Raw genomic sequence first — 21104 nt, 5'->3', positions numbered from 1 at the left:
GTTTATGGAGACCCAACAGAAGTGGGAAAAGGCCAGTGAGGATGAAGAGCATTATATATTCCATTCTGCTGCTTCGCTCAATCTCTTGTGACCTGGGTAAGGTGAAAGAACACCAGGAAAACAAGCACAACTAATGGTGACATAGCAGAGAACAACAACTTAATGAATGAATGAGTGAGATTTGTTTGGTGCACTCCGAAGAGTGTCCCAGTGCTAACAGGCATATTCCAGTTACTCAACCCCACAGCTGAGAACTTACCAGAATTTAAGTTTTTGGGGAAAGTGAGCTCAGAAGAGATCCAGCACAAGTCTCGAGGAAGCTCAATACAGGCCTTAGGAGCCAGGAAAGAAATGGCTTTGCCACCCCTTGGGATACGCTTGCCGCAACGGATAACCAAAAGTGAAGGAGAAGTGAAGCGCTCTGGAGGGAGTAAACTGACTGAATCTCTCTGCCAAATAACCTGGACTGGAAAGGACCTCTGCCCTTTGAACCATCGCTGTGAACTTACTATTGTGATATCAAAGCAGCGAATCATTATTGTCCGGTTGGACCCTTTTATTTATTTTTTTGTTGATATTTATACTTGTGTTTGGCCATGGAGTCAGTAGGTCTTTTATCATTATGAAATGTACAGATGGAACACTACTGTCTTTCAATAAAGAAGATTAAAACTAATTTTAAAAAATGCACTTGCTGTTAAATGAAGAGTAGTTCCACTGGCAACGTTGGCGAAGTCTACCATATTAGTTTAACTTTTAAAGAAAATGATGTGATTGTTGGAGGTCCCCCTCCCGCTGCACCCCCTGTGCCACGTCATCACTGAGTGCTTCACACTGTGCTCATTCCTACCTTGAGGAGATAGGCCTTCTGTGCGAATCCACTGATCTCCACCTTGCAGTTCAGTTTTATTCCAGATCTGGCCAGGCCAGCCTCCGGTAATCCATTCAGGATAATGGCCTCGTACTGGAAGACGTAGGTCTTACTTTCACTGAAGATGGGTTCTGCAAGAAAACATAGAGCTGAGCACTGAGAGGAACATTTCACCTGGCATTGACTCAAGATAATGAGATGCAGCGGGGTAAATACAGGTAAAGACACCACTTATACCCAAAAAGGTACATACCATAGTTGGACTGCTCGCTGCCTGTGGGAGGAATACCAAACAGGAAAGGTGAGAAGCAGCTTAGAAAGAACCTGATTCATAAAAGGTTAACAGTATAGTGAAGGTCAGTACATAAAATAAATGAGGCTTCTTGTCATTATCCTACTATTCCCCCTACCACAGGCATCTGAAAGAAACATTTAGCCTTAGTAATTTGATAGCAAAATATATAGAGGATAAAATCAAAAGAAACATTTTCTATCCATCCCCACAAGTTTCCATTGAAAAGAGCAGAAGTGCAGCTTACCCACAAGAGCAACCAGAAGGGCTAGGATGATTCCCCTCATGGTGGCGGTGAATGGAGGTGAGTGGTTGTGCTGTTGCTTTTATAGCAGGAAAAGGGGAGGGTTTGGCCACTTACCAGCTTATTTTAGCTGATGGGACAGTTTTTTTATCATTCACGACAAACTTTGATTTCACCTTTAATGATATCGACCTCTAGCCGGAAATAGAGATGCAGAAAGGCTTGACATAGCTAGTATTATTTTACATATTGTGTACACTAAAATAATTCAAATGTACCTTTGTAAAGATGTATCAAAAAGAGATTGATTGTCAGACAGTGATGAAAGAAATGAATATTTGGTTATGCTGATGAGATTCACTGGAGGTTTTTGGCAGGTCTTACTGTACACCTGTGAAAGGTTGTGGTAACCTTGCTCTGGTCATTCTGACTCGACTGACATATCTTATCTAAATGATAGTGAGTCTCAGCACTGAGCAAACCACATGATGACATCAGAGTAGCCAGTTGACCCCAAGAATGTATTATGTTCCACTTTGAAGGATGTGTGTGAATGCAGTGATGTACTGTGACAGCTTCCTTGGTTTATATATAAAATGATTGTGTGGATTAATGCTGCATGCTCATGAATCTGTCGCTTAGTGCAGCTGCCTCTTTTTACACGATAAGGCACAGACAGTGAGGTCACTGCTGTAAGGCAGATATGATATATAGAAAGCCCCCTATACCTGTGTATATATCTGCATCTAAGTCAGACTGTAGTCATAACATTGCCACTCCTCAGTAATAGAAAACAGCATCACTCTCATATGAACGGATTGCTGTGCAGTTGTGGTGCACAATCCCTGCTGCCAGAGCAGAAGAGAGTGGGAAGAGCAGCTGCAGAAGCACATCCCCAAGTGCCACTTACACACTTAGCATTCACAGTCTTGATATGACAAGGCGCGATCCGTGTCAGCCTATGGATGTAATACTCTCCTGGAGTGCAATGTAAGAGGGCAGCAATTCATCTGCACGTGGGCAATCCTTGTACACATCGAAATTCACTTGAACTGTCTTCAACAAGTCGGAGGCTGCTTTTGGTTTTGTCATTGTCACTGTACAGATTCCAAATGTTTTCTATAAAAGTGTGACAAGAAACTCACTTCCATGTAAGAGTTACTTACCAAGCGTTGTGGGGTGAGTGGTGAGTAAAGAGATATCTGAATGTATGATATATATATTGTGACATATACATTATCCCCTCGCTGTACCGTGCAAGTCATATCAGAGTCCCCTGCCCCTACAGTGGGACTCTTGCTTTAGCCTCATTCCTCTGTAGGGTCACAGAATTCCTCTGTGGCTTGAAATAGGCTTCTAGCCTGATATACCTCTCTCCCATAATACACCCTCAATTATAACCATGGTCATACACTTCAATATCAAGAGAGCACTAGTAGTATTGCAGCACCATATGTCAGCAGGCAGATGAAAAATGCAAGTGAGCTTAAAAATTTATTTTAGTAATATGTTCCTTTTGGTGTAGTCCCTGAGACAGTTCAAGCGACTGTCAGCAAATAGCAGCAAGTGCGGCATTACTAAGCCACAGGTAAAATACAGGAATAACAGGGGACATGTAACAGAAAAGTGTCTCTATCTAGAGATCAATGGAGCGCGGAACAGTGGGCGAGGCCTAGCAATACGGTTCTTTTAATATAGGGTGAGCGGGCTCTTTGAAGAGCTGTCTGCTTGGTGTGTGTAGTTGTGATGTTGATGTGGATGCAGTTCCAGACCCTGAGGCCAGACATAGACACGGATAAATGCTCTGCTCATTACTTTCTTGTATTTCTTTGCCTCCTGTTTATTGGTGAGGCCTTCTTTGCCAAGAAAAAAGGTTCCTGAGCCAGGTAAACAGGGACACTGTCCTGAGAGGATAGTAGGTAACGTCTCTGGCTTGGAGAGCAGGCCATTGGATTTTCTTCAGCATCTGAGGGATGTGGTGTAGCTTCTTCAGGCACATAAGGCGAGGAGTAGCAGTGTCTAACCTGCATCCAGGAGGGGCAGGGCCAAAGTTTGAACTATTGATCAGTTTCAGGTGGGAAGGGTTGAAGGATGCTAGTTAGGCAAAAACACCAGGGGTAGTTAGTTATTAGTTAACTACGAACCATTTGTTATAATTATTTGTATTATTGTTATTATTATTATTACTATTATTATTAGTAGTAGTAGTAATATTATTATTGTTGTTGTTATTATTGTTATTGTTAGAAATACAAATACTACTTCTACTACTACTAATAAGAATAGTAATAATAATCACAATAATAATAATAATAATGATAATAGCCTTTTCTTTAAACAGCATAAGGCTGCAATTTTAGAGCCTCTTTTACTCAGTATTTGGAAATGAAACTGTACTATTTAAAGGTATTTCACATGGCAGGTGTTAATTAATTTCTGCCTATTGTAGATGCCAATATGGGTATTGTGAGTAGCAGTACAGAGGTTCATTATATTGATATTACTTTTATTTATGAATACAAATAACAAACAAAGAACAAGCGTGCCATTACTTTAAGGACATTTTGACGAAAAGAGACATGTAAGGATTTTCTATGCTGGATATGACAGTCAATTTTGACTTATGAGAGGGATTAGAATGGCATAGAACGTTATTATTTTGTTAATGTTGTAGACTGGGAATTTTAGCATTCAAATAATAGTACAACTTGAACTTGAACTACTCTTTGAATTGTATTTGCTGTGGATAGATATTTTGAAGGGCCACAGAAGGTAATGGGCCATAATCGTGCTACTAAATCAGTTAAAAAGTGCTCTGGGTATATTGCTATTACAAGATGGTATTTGGATAAAATATTGGATAAAAAATATTGAGTCATGAATATCAGGATTTTATATATGTCATGCACAGGAATAACAATGTAATTTAAGGTATTTATTAGGAGTTTGGAAGTCCATGGACAGCTGTTCCGGAGGTCCGACCGCCGTGAGCTCGGCTGTCCGACCGCCATATTACAAGTTTTGCAGATTCGCTTTGTGAAGACCGCTGCTGAAACACTGACACCGCCAGCCAACTCCGACCGCTGCACCCACGAAATGTGCCTATGAGGCTGTGAGAGGCTCAGGCAACCAGTGAAACCACCTGCTCAATTACTAGTTGCTTTGCAGCCAGCGTGACTGTGGCGGTCCAACCACCACATCTGAGATAGCAGAAAAGGAGGGTTATAAGACCAAAACTCAACACTACCCATCTTTACTCGTCTTCTACTGTCATAGAGTCCATTGGGCATGCCTTGCAATTGCTCCACCTTCTCGACCAACTCCAAAACCTTGGGGCAGATCTATGAGGAAGTGCCACAGCGTGGCACTGCAAGCCCTTTGGCTGCGCCACGCTGCGGCACTTACAAAGCACAGGGATGCGACATATTTACAAGAATATGTCGCATCTCTGTGCTTCTCCCTGCGCTGGCGCACACACTGCAGCCATGCGCTGGCGCAGGCACTCTTGTGCAAGGATGCCTGCGTTGTGGGGCGATTGTATTTGTGCAGGAAGGTGCACCTTCCTGCACAAAAACAATCACTACAGGCATTTTCCTCTTTCAATGCGAGCTGTAAAATGCAGCATGCATTGAAAGAGGAAAAAATGAAGAGAAATTAAAACATTTCTCCTCGTTGCGTCTTCGCTACGCCACCTCTAAGGTGGTGTAGCATTCACACACATCTCCAGATTTACGATTTCTCATAAATCTGGAGATGTGTCTTGTTCCATGGGTGTTGCGTGGAACACCCACAGCAACACCCATGGACTGCCCCTTCAGCGCAAAGTGCTGCAAGTGAAGGGGCTGTATTTACAAGTAGAGGAAACGTCACGCAGGGTGGCTTTTCATGTCCTTGTAAATATGGAGGAGCCCCCTGCGCCACCAGTACGTCACAAAAAGTGATGTACTGGTGGCGCAGGGGGCTTGTAAATCTGCCCCTCACTCTGTCACAGACAAAATTGGTGGTAATTTTTACAACCTCCTGTTGCCATAGACTCCTCATCAAATCGATGCCATGCCATGGACCAGGCAATGGAGTTTGGGCCCCTAAGTAATTTTAAACGTATATATGGACCCTGTCTGGGATTGTTTGAAAACAATAATGTCTGTTACAGATAATTTGCCCTTTCTCACTTGTCTGCCATGTTACTACTGATCTTCCCTAGTCATGCAACTTACCATTCCTCAAGTGTTGGGAAAGTGACATTGAAGTGACTACAACTACCATTAGGCCTAGCGACTGGAACTCTAACCAAGCTGCTAGACTCATTTTGCCCCTGCTCACTTGCCTACAATGTCACTATTGATCTTCACTAATCAGGCAGCTTGCCATTTCTCAAGTGTTGGGAAAGTGACATTGAAAGGCTACTACTATTACCATGAGGCCTTGTCACTGGAACTCTAATTAAGATGCTTGACTCCTATTGCCCCTTTTCACTTGTCTGCCATGTCACTTTTTATCTTCACACATCATGTTGCTTCCCATTTGTCAATTATTGCTAAAGTGAGATTGAAAAGCTACCACTACTACCATGAGGCCTTGTGACTGGAACTTTAACCAAGCTGCTAGATTCCTTTTGTTCCTTCTTACTTGTATGCCATGTCACTACTGATCTTCACTTGTCAGGCAGCTTGTCGTTTCTCAAGTGTTGGGGAAAAGACATTGAAAAGCTACCACTACTACTATAACGCCCTGTCAATGCAACTCCAACCAAGATGCTAGAGTTAATGTTACACACTCACATTGCAGACATCTCAGAACCTGTTTTGATATCAAAGAAACATCTGTATGGAAACACATATTCGCTGCTACAACTCTGTATTGGACTGTCACACATCACCCACATGAAAAAGCAATGTCAGTCGATGGGATTACAAAGTCATTGTGAGAACCATTCTAAGGACAAAATGGAAACACTCTCTGCAGGACAGTTATGCCTCTATAAGGGGGAACCCTGAAAGGCTGGGGCCCTAGGGCATATTACATTTTACACATCTCTGATAAACTCCATGTGAACTGGACCAGGGAACTGAAGTGTATTAGGGACAACCAAAAGCATAACCAAGTGCCATGCATCTGTAGGCAATGGGTAAGTGCAACCTATGAAAGCAAACACAACACTAACAACACGTGGCACGCATCCAGATGAATTAGCTGTAAGGTACACACTGCAAATTTCACAAATGTCCATGCAATACTCCACAAAGATATGACAAGTTGACACCCTCCATGTGTGGAAACACAAACATGTAATTTCAGCACATCAAACACATGTCCATCATACATCATAGGGAGAAGTGCAACCTAAGTGTCATTGACAGTGGCCAGGCTAAGCTGAAATACTCACCACATAATATGACACCCAAAGGGGGCGTGGCTTCGCCGGGGACGATGACGGACGCATGAGCACAGAGCTACGCATCAGCCATCTAATTATCCTGTAAATGTTTGTCCCCAGAACTGCTTCGAACATCCCCAGCACCCTAAAGGGGACAGGGACCACAGGGATAGTCCGCAGAGCAACTGTGGTGCCAACCAAGTGCCGGGACTCGTGAGCTGTGGCCGACAGAGGAGTGCGGATGAAAGAAGCTGCACAAAATGGCGGCGAGGGCATCTCTCGAAATGACTGCGACCAGGCCCGGCTTCTGCGATTAACAGTGACCGCCCTGGACCACTGCCAAGGGCAGCGCCTGCGGCTGTACAGAAGATGGGGGCCGCTGGTGCTGTCATTGGCAGCAGGTTCGTGACTGAGGTAGCGATCGAGCCCCAGCCTGAGGGGAGACTCCTAGGAGGGCCTACGGCCCTCTAGAGTGACTGGAGCAGACACGCCGCATCGGATGGGTACTGCAGGGGGAATCAGACTCCTGGCAGCCGCAGAGGAACTTACTAACAAAGTTTGTAATGGAGCGATGTTTTCCTACTTACAATGGGTACTGCTATTGCTTTAAAATGTCTTTCATGGAATGTGAGGGAAATGCACTCAATGTGGAGGCATCATAAAATACATGCCTATTTAGTCTGTAGCGGGGTCCAGATTGCGCTGCTTCAGGTAACTCCTTTGCAAGCACAGGATGGCAGGGCTTTACAATGACGGCGGCGTTGCCAAGTGTTTTATACTGCTTATTCGGCGTTCGCCCAGAGAGTACTGATTTGGGTGCGGGCGGGAGTACCCTTTCAATGCATGAACCAACTCATAGACACTGAAGGCCGCTACGTAGTGGTGACAGGGAAACTAGATGGTCGGGAGATAGTCCTGGGTAGCATTTATGCTCATAATACGGAACAACCTGCCTTTTTCTCACAGCTGTCCGGGAGGTTGGCGCCCTTTCTTACAGGCTCAGTATTGCTCGGGGGAGATTTTCATTGCATTGCAGATGTGGGCCTAGACCATTCGCATCCCCCGCTTCCTAACACACCCACTCACAAAACAGTGGAATCAAGAAGCAATAGGCAGACTAGATGGGGGTTGGTGGATATCTGGAGGGCCCAGCATCGAGGGGACCAGGACTATTCCTTTTTCTCTGCTTTGCATGATCTTTATGTTCGCCTTGATGTGTTCCTGTGCTCACTAGATGTACATGCCGGGGTAAAGAGTAGCGAATACGTCACGAGAACATTGTCAGATCATAACCCCATCCTGATTAGTATGCAGTGGACACGCAAGCGAGCTAAGATACCCACTTGGCGCCTGCGCCCTGAAGCCTTAGATGACCAAGTATTTCGCAATTGTCACGTACGGGCGTAGGTTGGCTGAAAAAACACTATAGCGAGCACTGTTATATGAATGAGAAGGAAATGCAGTATACACATCTTGGAACTTCATCTCCCATAATGCCTAGGTTGTAGCGTGCTTGTCCTGCCTCTCTCTCTATTTATTCTCCTCCCACCTTCAACTCGGTGCTTGTCACCTGATTCCTGTCGATAGATCCAGAAGGGTCAAGTGCCTGACTGTCAAACTCCTGTCTGGAGATGCTCGTTATCCCGTCACCTCTCCACCTTGGCTGCTTTGTTCATTGAGGAGGACTGTGTGAGCGATGGCGTTCTGCTGCCTTCCTTTTTTTTTCTGTGGAAGCACTGTTCCGAGCCGCGCTGGGATCCGCGCCTTTCCGGAGGAACTTTCATTTGGTTTAGCCGCACTGGAGCGCGTACTGGTTAAGGACTGAAGGTCTTTGAGCCATGCCATATTTTGTTTTTTTTGTTTTCCGCGCTCGAGCGCTAGTACTTGCAGCAGTACCCTGCAAGGACCGTTTTTGATGCAAGGCTTCTGTTTCCTGGTTCCCTTTTGTTTTGTGTCTTGGATGTTAGTCGCGTCCCACGCGCTAACGGCGTGCCTCTGCTGGTCATCTCTAGTGGAGCCAGGAGCCTTTTCTGGTGGATGCCAAAAAACTGCCTGCTATAAGCTAAGTACTTTTCTCTTACCCTTGCTGAAGAAAAGGCTTGAACCTGTACGGAGTATAGTGCTTTCAGCTTAGAACCTTCATAGAGGCCATGATTTGTATTTTCTTGCTTTAACTTTACCTTTTTGATTGGTCTACATCAGGACACGTGCAGCAGTGTTAGTAGTAAGTGCATACACATACAGCAGATGTATATGTCTATGGTAGGTGCTTAGAGAGGTGTTTTATGTTTGTTGTGTTTTGTCTCACTTGCAGGGAACACGGGGCTATTCTAGGAAAGAGGTCTTCAACTCCTGTACAGCACTCCATTGATGGTTTCACAGCTGCACCTTTATTGTTTCTTTTGTCCCTTTTTTCCCTTTCCCCTGGGGTGGAGTTGCCTGTGGAGTGATGCTATAATACTCGCAGGTGGTTCCGCACATGAGGAAAGGGTAATCAAGCATCATCCATCGCTCCTGCTGTATCCGGCTTCCCAGGTTAGTGGACACCTAGCTTGTGTTGTGACAGCAATGCAGTGAGTACAGACATAACTCAATACTTTCTAGATAATGAGGGCACAACGTCAACTGCTCTAGTGGAGTGGGATGCCTTTAAAACAGTTATTAGAGGCCACTGCATCTCGGGGATAGGGAGGTGCGCAAAGTGCTTGTAAGGGAGGTGCAGGAAGCTGACTAATGCTTGCGGGAAGCAGAGCGAGATCATCCAGAAAGACCAGATAGACAGGGGGCTCTCCTGGAAGCAAAAGAAGTGGTGGCGGCTCAACTAGAACGATTGCGCTGTTCGACTATAAAGCGTACATTACACGCGCCCATACCGAAAGAGATAAATCGGGGTTCTTTTAGCGTGGTTGGCCAGCCGGAATAGGAGAGGTTCAATGATTCTGGAGCTTAGGGATCAGCTGGGGGTGGCTTGCTGTACTCAGCAGGGTATAAATGAGGCTTTCCTTGAATACTATACAGATTTATATAAAAGTAAATCGACCCTGTCGGAGAACGCATTGGCTGGGTTTACACAAGCAGTTAGACTTCTGCATTTGGACAGGTAACAGGCGAACACACTGGGGCGAGATATTCAGCTGAGCGAGGTGAAGGGGGCAATTAAGCATATGGCGTTAAATAAGACACCAGGGACCCACGGGCTCCACCTCACCTACAGTGACCATTTGGCACCTAAATTAGTAAAACTTTATAATGAAGCAAAGCGAATGGGCCAATTCCCCGCATCGACCCGAGAGGCAGTAATCGTCCCACTCCTTAAGCCCTGGAAACTACCTTGAGATAGGTCTGTTTTTCGCCCTTTATCCATGCTCAATATGGATTACAAGATCCTGAGCCGTATTTAAGCCACCCGCCTACTCCCCTATATGTTGGTTTTAGTACATAGGGATCAATCTGGGTTCATCCCGACCAGGAATACGGCTATGAATGTTCGGCGCCTACTGCAGATACTTGAAGCCAATTCCTATCCGAAAGACCAAGCCACTATTTTTACAGTGGACATTAAAAAGGCATTTGATAGCCTTGAATGGCCCTATCTGTTCCATGTGATGCGTTAGTTCGGACTCAGAGAAAAATGTGCACAATGGACGGCCTTATTATTTAAGCAGTCTACGGCATGGGTTAAAACGGGCAGCTTGACATCTGATACCTGTGGCATCACCCGGGGCACGAGACAGGCCTGCTCGCTTTCCCCCCTCTTGTTTGCCTTAGCGGTGGAACCTCTGGCGTCCGGGACCTGGACCAGACAGCATTACCAGGGTTTAAGCGTGCAAGGGCAAATTCATCATATTGCCCTGTATGCAGATGATCTACTGAGGTTACTGGCAAATACTGGAGAAGTGCTGCAAGGAGTGAAGGAACTGCTCCATGACCTTGGCATGGTGGCTGGCCTTCGGGTGAATTGGATGAAATCCTGCTTATTTCCAACGGTAGGGGACAGAGTAGGCCTACAAACTACTGCTGGGGTGACATGGAAATATAGATGCCTGACGTATTTAGGAACACAGATTTATAATGCACAGAGCGACTTGCTGGAGGGAAACATCAGCAGAGCAATCAGAGGACTGAAGAGTAGTTTTGATTTTGGGGGGACGCTCCCACTCTTGGTAGCTGGTCGAGTGGCATTACTTAAAATGGTGGCCCTCGCAAGACTTTTGTATTATTTCGGGACCCTACCACTTTGGATCCTGGTGCTCTTTTTTAAACAACTCAAGGCCATGATTACAGGTTTCCTGTGGGGGGTAGGTAGATGGCGAGTAGCCTTGACTGCCCTGATGCGTCCACGATCGGCGGGGGGATGGGAAGTACCTGATTTCGAAACATATTATCTAGCAGCCCAATTACAATGGCTCACGCAGAATATAGTGGGTCGGATGCGGGGAACTACAGAACAAAGAGAGAGAGTCCCAGGGCTTCAAATACTTTCTCAAATTGTGCTGAACCTCCCCATCCCCATTGGTGGTCTCCTGGGGGACCTTAAAACAGCATGACAGTGTTGTGTTGGCAAAGGAGCTTGAAAAGGGCAAAGATTGACCTTCCGTATGCACCTGACATCCCATTATCCATGTGCGAGGTATTACTTCACGGCACGACCAGGAGGGGACAGGCTGGTTGGCAGGAGAAGGGCCTGTCTACTATCAATGATTTGTATGAGGATGGCGTGTGTTGGACTTGGCCCTTTTTGCAGGGTCATCCCGAAACTATTTGCCTTTCTCCTAGCCTTTTCTCTGACATGGTGTTGGCGGTTTTAGGCCTCTGGGCACTTTAGCACTGCTGTTGAGTGTAAAGTGCGTGCGCTCTCTGTGTCAAATATGGTAAGATTGGTCTCCACCTGTTTGGCTTATTTAATTTTCCGGTCAGTCCCTTCTAGAGTGGTATCTCATATACCCAGGGCTGGTAAATGTAATGCTACTGGTGGGTTTGCAGCGCTGATTGTGCCACCCACCAAAGTAGCCTTGCAAATCTCAGGCCTCTGCCATTGCAGGGTCAGTGCGCGCAGTGACTTGGCACCTAAAGTGTGTGCCATGTATGTGACCCTCCCTTTTTCCTGCATGTCAGTCACCCCTAAGGTAGGCCCTAGATAGCCCTATGGGCAGGGTGCATTGTAGGTAAAAGATAGGACATGTACCTAAAGTGTGTGACATGTCCTGGTAGTTACAAACAGCCATTTTGGTTCCCATAGGAATGCATTGGGGATTCCCTGATAAGTATTTCACTGGTAATTCCTGATATGGGGGGAGCAGCATGGTCAAGTTTAGTATATTTGGAATTGTCTTAATACATGCTGCACAATGGTGTGCGCAGATTTATTATAATTATTTTAGAAATGCCACTTTTAGAAGTTGGCATTTCTATGTGCTATGTGTATGCCTGCCTAATGTGAATTGTATTTCTGGCTTATGAGTGACAGGGGCGGGAGTTGTGTGTAGCTCCAGGGGGGGCAGGGTGAGTCAGCACTTGGCTTAAAGGGACATTTGCATTGGGAGTAGTGGGAGGAGTATTCCCCTGACTCTGATTAGGACTGTGCCCAGCCTGTACAATGCTGGCTCCACCCCCTGTGGTGTGTCTGATCACCTAGCCCCACCTGACAAAGGGGAAGAGGAGCTTGGTAAACAAAGTGCTCCAATTCCCCCCTGAACCAGTTGCATCTGGTTCCCCAAGCCCTGTGCTGCAGACAAAGAGAATCTGGGTATAAGTATAGGGGCTGTGACCCCATGAATTTGGTGCTGTTCCTGACTTGCAAGTGCTTGCTGCTGCTGGGGTGCAGGAGGAACCGCCATGGGGTCTTACCTCCCTGCTGGAGGGCCCTGTGTGCTGGCCTCTCCGGGCCCAGCTATGCCCCACGGAACTAGAAAAACTTTTGCTGGCACTTATTCTTTTTAATGCAGGACTCTTGCTTCTAGCGCCTCGTGAGCGCTTTCTTTTAATCTTCCCAAGAGGAAGCGCGTGGGCTGCGCAGCGCCGAGCTGCCCGTCTTGTTAGAGGGAATCCCCGTTCGAGGGATTCCCCCGTCATACCTTGCGAGCGGGAGCCCACCCCGCTTATTGGATATTTAACGTGTGGGTGCCCACCCCGCTTATGCTTTTATTTTCACAGGTGCCCACCTCGCATCTGTGCTCTTTTGAATATGCGGGTGCCCACCCCGCTTTGTGGCCTGAATGGTAGTGGGAGCCCACCCCGCATTTTGGTGAGCTCACCGCCGCGGCCCAAGCCACCTAAGAAATCCTCTCCGGGCCGCTACTGAGCGTGACCCAGAAGCCAGGCGGCCTTGCCTGGTTGTGCGTGGGGCCTACTACGGGCTGCTGGGAGTCTGTGCAGGGTTCCTTTGAGCATGGGAGAGGCGCGCGCATCATAGCAGAGCTTCAACAGAGAAGAGAAGGGAGTCCCCAAGGGATGGGCGGTCTCCAGAGACTCCGCCAGAAGCCTGCCTCGCAAAGTGGGAGACCGGAGGTGCCTAAGCGCCTGCAGAGCCCCAGTGAGTGAGGGCTCTACGGGAGATATGGTTGACCCGTTTGAGGAACATTGCTCCGAGCGGACCCGCAGGAGAGCGGGATGCTCCAACGTCAGCCACATCGCTTTCAGGGCCCCGTGGGGGTCCAGAGGACCCTGAGGGGCCCGTGCCTCTTCCAGTTTGGCTAGATTTACAGCTGCCCAGCCTGCTAGAGGGTAGATGCAATGATGGGGGCAAATTTGATTCCGTGAGCCCTAGTGGGGGCCCTGAGGGCACAGTCGTGCCAGGGCCCCTTTTTCTTCATTCACAGCTCCAGCGCACCAGCGCGGGCAGCTGCAATGTTTTGCGCACATTTGCTTTAGAGAGTCCCAGTGGGGACCCACCCAGAGGGCACAGTGAGTGCCCGTGCCCACGTTTGATTTTCTCAGCTCTACAGCAATTAGTGACAGCTGCAACGTTTAGGTCTGCGCAATTGCGCACTTGTGAATTCTGCTGCATTGGCAGCCCAAGCCCTGACTTTATGGACATAGGGCATTTGAGCCCTGTGAAAGGCCAGTTGGCAAGGGGGACTGTGTTCGGTTGATAGGGCGCAAGGCCCTAATGTGATTTATGTGGTGCGCAGGAAATTTATGCCTCTAATGTGGTTTATGTATGAGGTAATTTGCATACTGTGATTTATGCTTGTGAGGTTATTCTCGACTGTGATTTATGCCTCTAATGTGGTTTATGTATGAGGTTGTTTGCCTACTGTGGTTTATACTTAGGAGGTTATGGGCTAATATATTTAGGCTTATGAGGTTGGCTCATAATGTATTTTACGCCTGATGTGATACTGTGCATAATGTGATTTATGTTGCAGGATATAATGCTGAGTACAGTGTTTGCCAGTAATTACTGAATGTGTTCTACTTTTATTATTGGTTCTACATTTACTATTTTCACTTTGTGATGGTTCTGACAGTGGCCCAATTGGCCCTGTCATATGTATATAATCCCCTGTAAATATTGCCAAGTACCAGTTGGCACAGTGTATATTGTGTGATTACTATTCTAATGTGTTTATGATAATACAAAGGCTATTTTTATACATAACCTTGTGTGGAGTTTCTTTTGTGGTGTGCCTAGTGTGTTGTTGCTGTGTGTGTGTTGCGCAAACACTTTACAAACTGCCTCTGGGATAAGCCTGACTGCTCGTGTCAAGCTACCAAGGGAGTGAGCAGGGGTTATCTTCAGCGTGTAACTCCCTTGCCCTAACTAGAGGGGTGGTTTCTGCCTGGCTTAGGTGCAAGCCCTAGCCAACCAGAAATCCAATTTCTAACAGCATGCTACTTCCCTTTGATGAACTACAGGAGCGATCTGGCCTATTAGGGGGCGACTTTTTATTACACGCAGCTCTCACTATGGCTATTCGTAAACACTGGAAGAAGGGTCTTATTGAGCTGAAAACGACCCTGGGGTTTCAATACATAGTAACAGCGGCAGGAACTTTCAAGGCGGTTACATGCCTATACCGCCGCATGATACAAGTGGTGAAGGTGCCCCTGACAGGACTGCAGCGTAAATGGGAGCTAGACATGGGGGAGGAGATCCCGGACAGGGCATGGGTCGATGTTGTAGAACGGGCATGGAAGAGCACTAGGAACGCACGCCTTCAGTTAGTGCACTTTTACATCTTACATAGAGCATAACTCACCCCGGCAAAACGTAATAAATATTTTGATACTGGCTCGGAGGTGTGCCCACGTTGCCGAGGGGAGGGAGCGGACTTCTGCCACATGCTCTGGGGATGCCCGCAATTGACTAGCTATTGGAGCACAGTGGTGACTGTACTGAACAAACTTACTGACAGGGACTTGACGTCAGCTATGGGACCTTGTATACTACATTGCTTTCCCCACACGTCTAAGAATAAAATCACTAGTAAATTTATAGATATGAGACTCTTGTTAGCTAAGCGCAAAATCACTCTACATTGGAAGTCACAAAGGGGCCCCACCACAGATAGATGGAAGGAAGAACTCATCAAATGGGCGGAATGTGTGTGGAATGGTTAGGATGCAATTGGCGAAGAGAGCGGCAACTGAGAAGGCTCTAGATACGGTTAAAGCATGGGACACATTAGTGGTGCTCTTGAAAATTTCAGACAGTGATAGTGATGAGAATCCTGTGAGTAACGCTCCTGGTGAGGAAGACTAGGCACAATACCCCAGAAACTACTCCAGTGTGAGGACTTTAAGACCTATAAGCAACATGTCATCACATCCACTGTGAATACCCATTGCGTGGTTTCCATTGCCCTACTAGTGAAGCTCCAGCACAACAACCTCACACTGCAACATTTAAGAAGAACTGAGAGTGACATGCGTTGGGGGAGGGGTGGGAGGGGGGTAGTTATAAGGGATTAGATTAGCACTAACTTTCTCAGTATAGTTGGAACTAATGTTCATCGATTGCAACACATTTCCAGAATTGTTCATGTTTATTTTTGCTGTTCATTTTAGAGGGCGGGAGGAAGGGACCTGGGTAGAGTAGGAACTTACCATAACAATGTTATCCATGGCTCTCTTGCTGATCCTTCTTTTGTATGTCGGCACCCACGCAGCTTTACACATGTGTGTTTGTATTGATTTGTCAAAAACAATCAAATTTGTTTAAAAAAAAAAAGAACATGTCACCCAATGCAAAGTCTACCCAATTTGGATGTCAATCCACATGGCCATCCATCTAACATTTCCTCTCGTCCTGTCAAACTCGAGCACTGGCTCCAAGGTCATATCATACTAACTACGTCAACTGGATCAGCAATCAGGGATCAAACAAACACAGCTGTACTCACACATCACTAACTATAATATAACATAAAATAAATATGAAAGTAATGGCAGGGCTAATGTCTTTCAAACTGTGAAAGTTTTTATTTAATGGATTTAAAGCAATCCAAAAAAGAAACTAAGGCCGATGGCCGGTCCATTCATTATCCATGTGCCATAGCACAAGACTGAGCCACCAAACCTGCCCTCACTGACACTGCCGGGGAACCTCCTCACAAAGGGGCATCCATTAGACATAACAGGCACCTTGAAGATGGTAGTTTTGAAAGCGGGACAGAGATTTAGGGAGGGGTGGGTTTGTCCTTGGGAAGGGGCTTTTTGGGTTTGGGGGCTTTGGGGCTGGGTTTAGCTTTAGTCGATTTTAGGTCTCGCGACCTGCGTTGCACTGCGCAGCAGTGCTCGCGCAGGTCTCGAGACCTATAGTAAGTGAAAAGCGGAGAAATCAAGCTGACCTAGGAATCGCAAACGCTTGTGCGTTCCCTTTTCAGCTCCCCCATTGGCCTTTTCATGCGTCTTATTCTAAAAGACTGCACGCAATTGGCCTGAGGTGTGCGCATAGCTCCTCCCATGGCCTATTGGTGTCTATTACGCACACCAAGCACGTAATAGACACCAATAGGCCGTGGGAGGAGCTATGATTGTGCCCAGACATAGGCGTGATGCGCGCGCCACTTGTTTTTCTTTACTTTTGGTATAAGTGCAGCACCCGCGCTTTACTTTTGATGTTATTGCCGCGACTATACCAAAGGTAAAGTATTTGCAATGCAATAAGTCTCGCATTACTGAAAGTTTGAGCTATTGGCTTTGCAAATAATTATGCAACACCAATAACTCAAACTTTAAGTAATGCGAGGCCTATTGCATTGCACATGCTTGTTTTCATTCTTTTTGTCATTTTTAGGCTGGGTTCAGAGGTGTGAGAAGCTGTTTTTCGGGAGTAGAGTGGGAAGTGGAAGGGATGGGTGGGGCATGGGAGCGTTTCTGGGGATTTGTGAGGGGGGCTCACGTTTTACAGGGGTAAGGGCAAGGGCAAACAGGACAGATTCACAGTGAAAACCGGTAGGGTGTTCGGGATGGAGTTTGGTTTGAGAGGAAGAGGAAGTGGAAGTGTGAGATGGGTTTGCTGTCTGCACTGTGTGTTGTGTTGGTGTCTTGTGTGATGGTGACATCTGTGTTTGTGTTTTTTTGGGTGGGAGTTATGTGGATGTGCTGGGTGTTGTGCAAGGGCCTGTGGCTGTTGGTGCGGTGTCTAGGTATATGGGTGTTGTGGAGAGGTCTGTGGCTGTTGGTGTGTGGTGTCTGCGGGTATGGGTGAGTCTGAGGAGTGATCTGTATGTATTGCTGTGGTACCTGGGGGTATTCTGGTGTTGGTGGGCATGGTGAAGGTGGTGATTGTCTGCTGTGTGCATATATGTTTGAGCTTCTTTTAAGTCTTGCATTTATTTGGGGTCCTTCTGTCTGTTGAATTATATGCATGATTATGTGTGCATGTACTTTGGATAGGAAAGGAAATAAGGAATGGGGAAGGGGTAGGGGAAGTTAGGATTAGGATGGATGGAGGAATGCCATGAGGGAGGAGGCCAGAGACTGAAAAAATCTCTGTAGGCCAGACATGGCAGTATGAATGCCTTTCAGGTAGGCAACCATCTGGGACAGCTGGCTGCTTTGCCCCTGGATGGCATTCTGGACTGCTGTCTGACCCACAGAGATGCTTCTATGGGGGTCAATAGCCTCCTAAACTCACAGGCAGGGGGTGAGGTACCTGGAACAAAGGAGATTGATCCCCTCATAGGGGAGCGGGAATGGCCAACTTGTGGGGGGACAACAGGGCTGAAGGTGGAACTAATCCTGTTGGGTCCACCACCTCTTGGGAGTGTCTACCGGAGGATGACTCAGATGATGAGCTTGAACTGATCTCCTCCGGGACACTCCCCACAACCTCCTGGTCATTGGGTCCCTCTGTGTCTGACGCATCACGTCTGGAATGGCCGTGATCAGCTTTGTCCCCACAGACTTTGACCACTTCCCTTCCACTTGCTGAGGATGTATCTGAAAAGTCATGTAACATGGGTTTATTGCAACTGTATTGCCACACCTGGCCATCACAAATTCACTGATGGAATTCTCTACACTCCATCCTAATGCCCATACTAGGATAGTTGATCACCTTGCATACTTTGGCACTTGAAAACCAAATAGACGTTCCCGAGCAAGAACAAGGCAGTTGAGCCAGTAAGCAATAGTTCTCAATAAGAGTGACAAGAATAATTCAGAGTCCAGTGAATCAAACAAACAGGTTTCTTCTTTTATTCCTTTAGTCTTCTTTGTTCTCATTAACAGCACCAAGATAAGGACAGTAGCCAACACGTGTTTCGTCTCGGGTAAGTTGCCCGGCGACTTCCTCAGGGCATAAAAGTTAATCACATACACAGTATATGTTTGTTGATCCGCCACATCTACAATGTATTTTTAATGTGGGTCCATACACTTTCGGTCGCATGTGTACAAACAATATCTTTAGACACTTTCTCAATCCCGATCAAAGTATCAGATGAAAGGGGAGGTTAACGTATCTAAGAACCGAAAGGAAGGGGAAGGGAGAGTGCTCCGATCGCCACCAGTATTCAGTGTAAGTGTTTGGCACTTGTTCCATACCATTGTAAAGAGAAGTAACTAAATAGAATGGGCCCAAGTGTGCGATTTACACAATGCTCACACAAGACCCAGAATAAACAAATCCTAACTATAACTCATGACACATCAGGATGCCATGAAGGTGAAGTTGAACACCAATGTACCATCAATTACTTTTGGTACAGACATCATGTCACATGCAAATTCTCGTTGCACACTGATGGCATTTTGCACTCCAAATTACATCATATGTCCACTACCTGAAAAGTCAAATAACAGCTGTGCACGTGTAGCTTATCTAAGTATAACATTTAGCAGATACAATTTCCTGAAAACATTGAGGTCCAAACATTTGGGAGATAGATACTCTGAATTCACACAGATCAAGACTCCATATAGCAATATGAACATCTCCAATCCTGCTTGGTATAGGTGATCATGCCAGTCATAGATTGCATGTCCACCAGTCAATACACCTTTGAAGGTTTTGTGTGTCCCTGAGTATATATGACACGAAGATGTGGGATCATTAATGACTCAATGGACAGGCACATCACACCACTCTTTGGTATTGCTTACACAAATTGCCTTTTACGGATCAATGTAGACACTTGCACATGATCCCCACAGTTCTACATCTCACTCCCTCATGCATGTCACAAGTCAGTGAATTAGTGTTTTGCAACACTATTGTGAAGGAACCATCAACTGGCAAATGAAGACTGGCCAACAAGTAGTCACTAATGCTGATGTCATCAGTGATGTTTGCACCCTCATTTCACTGTATCAGCAGTAATTCACAATGGGAACTGTTGTACAGCCACTGCATGTACTCAGAACTCTATGGCATGCCACATGCAATAGGGCCAGCATCAAATGAGAGACAGTAGTGAGTACACACAAGCAACACCAGTTGCCAGTGTGGTACAATTGTCACCCAGATTTACTAAGAATATGAGATTACTCACTTCACTGAACCAGGTGTCTGCTCAACAGGAGAGATTTGGCTGTGGACAGGAGTCTGCTGTATTCCAGGTGAGAAAGACAAATAACCCATAGCAGCATACACCTACTACCACACTTATACTAACAATGACTCATCTTGTGTGTGGCACATGGGCCAGCAATATGGTTGGTGAAATGCCTGCCTCCAACTCTCAAATTTTGCAATATGACATGTTTTACCCTGGCCTGGACTCACCCCCATGTCACTGCTGTTGGGCCCCTAACTGCCGATCAAGTTCTGGGTAGACCACCACCAGTATGCGATGCATCATGGGTGTCAGGGTCCAGCGCGCGCCCCTTCCATGTTAGGAAAACTTCCCCAGGTGGACTTCCATGATCATCGCCGCAGGTATTCCCACCTCTTTCTGCAGTGGGCATTACACCGGCTGTAGATCCTCAGGGTCCGCACCTTCTAAATGACGGCTCTCCCATGGCTTTCTTCTGATGGGCGTTGACCTGCGTGGATGCATTAGATGTAGAAACAGTAACTGGGAGTTTGAGGATAACTGTCAGCTTGATATATATCACCTTGGCATCTAGCACAAGCCTCAAACAAGAAGGAACACATTACATTTGTCCATGCCACATGCTCAGCACAACTTAGGCATGGATACACACTTTTATGGTCATCTGATGACTAACCTCAATGCTGGTCAATACCTACACTGACGGAGCCAGCCCACTAGCATCATGTAGACCAGGACCATCCTACATGGAATGTGATGTGAGGTACCATGGCACACAACAAACCATTTTAACCTTCTGAAGGGTAAACTAACTGTGCATGACTGTCCGGACACCTTTACTGCCAGGCCCATTGCATTGCTGCATATGGTCCATAGAGGGGGCAACAATAGTATACACAACATCCTAAGACTAAGGTCACAATGTAAGGGATGGTATCTGTGACAATGAGAGCTACCTCTCTGGGACATGTGTACTACTTATTTGGATATCCTAATAAGTGATAATAAGTTTATGTTGTTTGCACTGCCATCACAAGACACCTCGTTTGCCATATGTGGCACCGTAACAGCGACAATCAACATATCATTGTATGTGTAGTGTGATCAGGACTAATTATGCAGATGAATCACATTTCATACATCTATTCAAAAGTAACCATCTATTTACACTGTTCATATATCATATGTGCATTAGGCCTGTACAGAGCAAACAACACTATTAAAAATTTGTCAACAGACTTTTGCGAGTAAGTGGACAGTCATTAATGACAGACACACATTGACACTGTGGGTCAACGGAAAGAAGTATCAAGTCAGGGAATCACCTTAGTCACCATGCTTCATATTATACATGTAACAGCTATCTGGGCCACTAG

At 46.2% G+C, this 21104-nt stretch overlaps 1 protein-coding gene across 1 annotated transcript in view; it reads right to left on the bottom strand.

Annotated features, from left to right (window-relative positions):
* Positions 1–1458, bottom strand: part of LOC146834628 (vitellogenin-A2-like) — a 77949-nt gene extending 76491 nt beyond the window's left edge. Inside the window, exons 1-3 of the mRNA XM_085602100.1 lie at positions 1411–1458; positions 1125–1145; positions 851–1002 (exon numbers count right to left, since the gene is read on the bottom strand). Of these exons, the coding sequence (XP_085458226.1) occupies positions 851–1002; positions 1125–1145; positions 1411–1450 (213 nt within the window). The 5' untranslated portion in view covers positions 1451–1458. The remainder of the gene's footprint in view (positions 1–850; positions 1003–1124; positions 1146–1410) is intronic.
* Between the last annotated feature and the right edge of the window lie 19646 nt (positions 1459–21104).

The sequence above is a fragment of the Triturus cristatus genome, chromosome 4_2, assembly GCF_964204655.1.
Source record: "Triturus cristatus chromosome 4_2, aTriCri1.1, whole genome shotgun sequence".
Lineage (NCBI taxonomy): Eukaryota > Metazoa > Chordata > Amphibia > Caudata > Salamandridae > Triturus > Triturus cristatus.
This window is presented reverse-complemented; position numbering and strand designations above follow the sequence as displayed.